General features: G+C 48.4%; 1 protein-coding gene across 2 annotated transcripts in view; it reads left to right on the top strand.

Annotated features, from left to right (window-relative positions):
- Nucleotides 1-4220, top strand: part of CBFA2T2 (core-binding factor, runt domain, alpha subunit 2; translocated to, 2) — a 41524-nt gene extending 37304 nt beyond the window's left edge. The window contains exon 10 of one of the 2 annotated variants that reach the window (XM_012665754.1): nucleotides 3602-4220. In XM_012665754.1, coding sequence (XP_012521208.1) covers nucleotides 3602-3898 — 297 coding nt within the window. In that variant the 3' untranslated portion in view covers nucleotides 3899-4220. The remainder of the gene's footprint in view (nucleotides 1-3601) is intronic. The other variant, XM_012665755.1, reaches the window with a different exon arrangement.
- Nucleotides 4221-6000: the final 1780 nt, after the last annotated feature.

Raw genomic sequence — 6000 nt, 5'->3', positions numbered from 1 at the left:
CCTAAGTTTTGGGTGAGTTTGTACTGGACTTAAAGGGCTGCTTCCCCTCCATTTCATCCAGAAAATTCTCTTAAAGTTTAACAGGTATCCCTGGAGTTTCTCACTCATCTTGGGGGAGGTGATTTGGTCTGGGAGAAGGAGCCCAGGACTGGTAGAGTTCTAGTCCCAGTTCCTCTTCACACTAATGGTACACCCTTAAAGGGGCCCGTTTCCATATCTGTTCAGTGGGTATACCGGCCCCAATCCTGTTGTTCTGATAGTTTTTAGGAAGATAGAATTGGATTGTGGTTGTGGAAGTCTTTTTAAACTGTAGTGCACTCTGCAGATGGAAGGGATTTGGTTATGCTGTTAATTAGCGCATAAGCTGTGGCAGCTCTTGCTCTTGCAGAACAGCCACTTCCTTTAAAGCCAGACAGAGCATCTCCCCTGCAGTGCCCAAAGCTGGAGGCATGAAGTGGGAGGTCCCTTATCTCTGCTCAGGCCACTTTCTCTCACTAACCTGGATTTCCTGGCACACATAATGGGGCTAGCAATTGTTAGTAAAATAGGGAGTCATTTCTCTCTTGTTTGCAATAAGGTCAGAGAGATCTGGAATGAGTCCCAGGGATTTTGATAAGCCTCAGTAGTTCTGACAAAGGTGGGTCCTGGGCCACACTTGGAATATTCTGGCATGATCTGATGGCACCTGCTTGACAAAGGAAATTCTGTAATCACATTCCTGACTTCCCTCGCCCGTATCTCAGAAGGTTTATGACCTTTCCCAGTTAACTACAGAGTACTATTTGGCCAAGTCTGTGGCTCTGGCTTTGTGGAATGTTCATTTGAAGGGTGACCACAACAAAAAACCTTTTGCCTTACACCTTGGGGGGAAAAAAGAAAAGAAAAGCCCTCCTCAGGCCGGGCACGGTGGCTCACGTCTGTAATCCTAGCACTCTGGGAGGCCGAGGCGGGCAGATTGTTTGAGCTCAGGAGTTCGAGACCAGCCTGAGCAAGAGCGAGACCCCGTCTCTACTAAAAATAGAAAGAAATTAATTGGACAGCTAAAAATATATAGAAAAAATTAGCCGGGCATGGTGGCGCATGCCTGTAGTCCCAGCTACCCAGGAGACTGAGGCAGGAGGATCGCTCAAACCCAGGAGTTTGAGGTTGCTGTGAGCTAGGCTGACGCCACAGCACTCTAGCCTGGGCAACAGAGTGAGACTCTGTGTCAAAAAAAAAAAAAAAGAAAAGCCTTCCTCGTTAAGTCAGGGAAAAGCCAAAGAGAAAGAGAACATAAAACCATCCTTTGACCCCTGGATGCTCTGGCACTAATCACATTGTTCTTGCATTTCTATGATTCTGCTTATGTGGGAGGCTGTTTATTTTGTTTTATTGTATTTTGTAAATCAGTGGTTCCCCCACCGTTTTGGCACCAGGGACCAGTTTCATGGAAGACAGTTTTTCCACGGTTAGAGTGGGGTTTGGGGGATGGTTTCACTATGATTCAAGTGCATTACATTTATTGTGCCCTTTATTCGTAATTATTATTACATTGTAATATATAATGAAATAATTATACAACTCACCATAATGCAGAATCAGAGCCATGGGCTTGTTTTCCTGCAACTAGACAGTCCTATCTAGGTGATGGGAGACAGTGACTGATCTGAGGAGGTGGAGCTCAGGCGGTGATGCGAGTGATGGGGAGCAGCTGTAAATACAGATGAAGCTTCACTCACTAGCCCACCGCTCACCTCCTGCTGTGCAGCCTGGTTCCTAACAAGCCATGGACTGGTACCGGTCCGAGGCCCCGAGCTTAGGGACTGCAGTCATTAATCATGAAGTAAGCTATTTAAAAAATAATGGCAGCCAAGATAAAAGCACCAGTGGTTTAACACTCTGACCCAGTTCTGAGATGTTCTTGCTTTGACAGAGGGAGTAGAGGATCTCCCCCTCTACTGGCAGCCAACCCATTGGCCTGTGTTTCCACGGTAGCCCCATGTGGGCCACAGCTGAGTTCTTCTCCACAAATGAGAAGACTCTACCAAAGCATTGTCTGGAGTCAGCCTATCAGACTCCAAAGTATGAAATTCTTTGGAATGCACTTTGCTTGAGATCTATAAATGTAACCTAAAAATTACTTCTGTTCCCTATTTTGGTCCTCTAGTGTTTTGTTGGGCAGTTTTGACAGTCCTTAGGGTGTATTTCCTAAGAAGCCTTTTGTATTAGAAGGGAATCTGCAGTCTTTTCTAATGTTCTTTGAAGTTAAACCTATACATTGAGTACCATGGAGTGGAAGGTTCCAGACTTTGCATAGCCACCTATTAAATTTTATAAGGCCCCACAGGCCCTCAGTTTTCCCATATGTACAATGCCGTAAGTGGGCTGGGTGGTTCCTAGGTGCTTTTCAGCACTTGTCTGTTCTTTTATACCTAGGAGCCTTCTGATTCCATTGGGGTGGGGCCTTTCTTTCCTGAGTGGCACCATCGCCAGGCCTCAAGATTGGCTTCTGCCATTCTGGAGTACCTGTGGGAGGGAAGACGAGAGGGCAGCAGGCTGGAGAGCTTCACCTGGCCAGGGCCACAAGACTGTTCTCTTACCATCGGGTCCTGGAGAGCTCAGATGTAGAACACTCACGTGTCATGAGCAGAATCCACATGGAGCCTACAGCAAGGAAAGAAAGTACTATAGGGCGCAAGTGCTGGGAGCTGCACTGCTGGCCTCAGTCTCTGTGATGCTTTGGGATGTATAAAGTCTGTTCAGTGACTGTTTCTACTGCCTCTTTCGTGGCTGCTACTTCTAGCTCTCACCATCCTCGCTTGGCTCATGTCTTCTGTAATTGAATTAGTACATTCTCAACAGGTGGACTCTTTCCCTGGTCGTTTCTGCTGAATCCTAGTCTAACTGCCCCCTTCCTAGGGAAGGGCAAGAAGTAGTAAGAAAAGTCCCTGACCTAGACTTCCAAGGCCTTGAGTTCTGAGATATTGCAGGGGGCTCCTGAGAACAGGCCAGAAGTATTCCCATGATCCCAGCTCACCTAGGATGAGACACACAGTGGAAGGAAAACAGGCACAGAGGACAAAGGAGGAAGTACCACAACTACTTCCACTCCCGCTCACCCATCCTGGTTCCCTGGCAGGGGACCTTTATTAAAACAAGATGAATTATTACCTGTGTTCCTTTAAAAGTCTTAGTTAAGATCATGTATTGTCTGTGGAAAATGAAGATTATTTCTCCATTGGGAAGAGCAAGAGAAAATGTTCGTCTGAACATATATGTGTTTTTAGGGTAGATAGCTGGGATGAGGGGGAAGCTGACACAGAGTTTGGTCTCTGAAGATTAGAATGAGTCAAAACGATGAGTCTATGCTTTAACCGGGAGATGGCCACCAGCCCCATGCTGGTGTTGTGCAAGGCCTTGTCACATACACCCCTCATCTCACCCTGCCGTCCTGTGGATGGGGAGTTTTCCTGTTTCACAAATGAAGGCAGCTCGGCAAGGGGGTGTGGATTTCCCGTGGTTAAACACATAGCAGTGAAGGCAGGACTGCCGTGCAGGTAACCAGTGACAAGCCTGCCCCTTGAGATCCCAGCAATCACTTACTGACGCCTGTGTCTTGCAGAACTGCTGGAACTGTGGCCGCAAAGCCAGCGAGACATGCAGTGGCTGCAATATCGCACGGTACTGTGGCTCTTTCTGCCAGCACAAGGACTGGGAGCGGCACCACCGCCTCTGTGGCCAGAACCTGCATGGCCAGAGTCCCCACAGCCAGAGCCGGCCACTGCTTCCTGGGGGTAGGGGCTCAGCCAGGTCTGCCGACTGCAGTGTGCCCAGCCCGGCCCTGGACAAGACCTCGGCAACCACCTCGCGTTCCTCAACACCTGCCTCTGTGACAGCCATTGACACCAACGGACTCTGAGCCCAGATTCCACTTATCCTGGTGACCACTCAGCATGACAGGACACTTGCATCGGGGGGCTGGCTGTGGGAACCAGTGCAAGTAGCTGTTGGTCATCAGCAAGGAATGCAATGGAGGCCGAAGGAGTCCACGGCCTCTCCCGACACTTGTCGTCTGTGTCTCTGTGGAACAAATATGCCAGTCTCTTGGCGCCAGGCAGCTGGCCTGAGCTGCCTCCTCCATGGCTTTCCTGGTTTGTTCCTCTCCCAGACGAAGCTGGCTTAGCCAGGCCCCTTTCGGTGTAGACCACCAGCTCCCCTCCCTGCCTCCTTGAGTCAGCAGACTGTCGAGTATGCCCGGTCTTCATGTGGCAGAGGCCTGGATGCTGGCAGCAGGCTGTAGAGGAGGCCCCCTCAGATGGGGGAGTGGTCCCTCTTATCCTTGAACAGCTCCTTAAGCCCCATTTCCACCCTCGGCAGATGACACCGATTGGCTTCACGGGGACTTGGGCAGGCAAAAAGTGGCTCTCAGGACTCCCTTCTCAACCCTCTTGTTCAGACTTGTTAAGATCAGAATCAATAGGAAAGAAGTCACTATTTCAGTAAAAGCACCCATAACAAGAAAACATAAACTTCTACCAAGCATCACAGATCACTTGGGACAAGATTTTTCAACCTGGCTGGCTACTTTAGTGTGGGACCCATTTTTTTCTCTCTCATTTGATTTTGCTTGTGCAGAAAATTGTTTCCAGCGCATGGATTGGTCTGAGAGAGACTGAGACTCCACCGTGGATAGTCTGTTCTCTCTGAGCATGTTGGCCAAACTAGTATTGTCAAATCATTGAGTGGATCATCTCTTGGAAATGCAAAGCCTTCTGCCACCGCTTGACCATTTGCACAGTCGCCTTGTTCTGTGTCCTTTTATCTCTCAGACTGTGCATGTCTGGATCACACTGGGCATGTTCTGCCATGGGTTCTGTTTGGCACCTGCTAAGCTGCAGTTGTCCCGCTGAATGTGCCGTGGCATGTTGATAGGATTTGCCAAGCCAGTCAAGGCCTGGTCTCATCTGAGCAGCCCTCCTGGACATGAAAGAATTCTACAGACCTCGTAGTTCCATGTCATTATGCCCTCTATGTTGAGTTATTATCAGACACTCAATCTCTATTTCCTTTGTCTTTTGCTATCTTATAGCTTCCCACTTTGAGCCCAAAAAGAGAACCATTTTGGGAAAGCCTGACCAATTTTCCTTCCCATCTTCAGGGGGTTTTCCAGCGACTTACCTGGCTCACCAAACATGACATCACCTATACTCCTTTCAAAATGTTATTCTTCCCTGCCACGTGGGTTTTATTGGAAGCCCGAGGACCCTGACCCACTCTACACCTTCGCGCTTCTGGCAAGGAATCAGTTGGGTTGGAGGGGACTCAGTTGGGTTGGGTTGGTTGGTCCTACGGTGGCTGGCCTTGGGAACCTAGGTCTAGCTCCACCTTCTGTGCACTGACCAGAGTCTGAAATAAAAGCTCTCAGTACCATAAAGCAAAAGGGATTGGCACAGGTAGCCTTATCCTTGCATACAGGTGTATTTTACTTCAAGTCCCTAATTTACCATAACCAAGGATTTTTAGTCTTAACAAAGAAATCCAGTACAAGGCACTTTTTAAATTCCTGGATTTCCATTGCCCAAAGTAAAGTATAACGAGAGAAAGAATAACAGAGAATAATGTTACTTTATCGTAGAATGTGTAAGACCCACAGTTTTCTAGTCAGCCTGATACATTGGGTCCCCTCACCCCCATCAGTTGGTGGGGCAGCCTAACTTTTAACAGAGATGTAGTCAGTACCCCAAACTGCCTCTACGTCGGTTATAACAAGAGGTGTCTCGTACACTGGGTCGGTCCCTGGCTTACTGTTTTTTCATTGATAAGTTGAATGAACACTTCAGCAGATTTTTGGGGGGATTTGTTTTTCTATTTTTTCCAGAGACTGGGTCTGCTCTGTTACCCAGGCTGTAGTGCAGTGGCACAGTCATAGCTCACTGCAACCTCAAACCCCTGTGCTCAAGCAACCCTTCCTCCTCAGCCTCCCAAGTGGCTAGGACTACAGACATATGCCATCACACCCAG

This window comes from Propithecus coquereli, unplaced genomic scaffold (assembly GCF_000956105.1).
Source record: "Propithecus coquereli isolate 6110/MARCELLA unplaced genomic scaffold, Pcoq_1.0 Scaffold122, whole genome shotgun sequence".
Taxonomy (NCBI): Eukaryota; Metazoa; Chordata; class Mammalia; order Primates; family Indriidae; genus Propithecus; species Propithecus coquereli.
The sequence above is the reverse complement of the archived record's forward strand: the minus strand, read 5'-3'. Positions and strand labels throughout refer to the sequence as shown.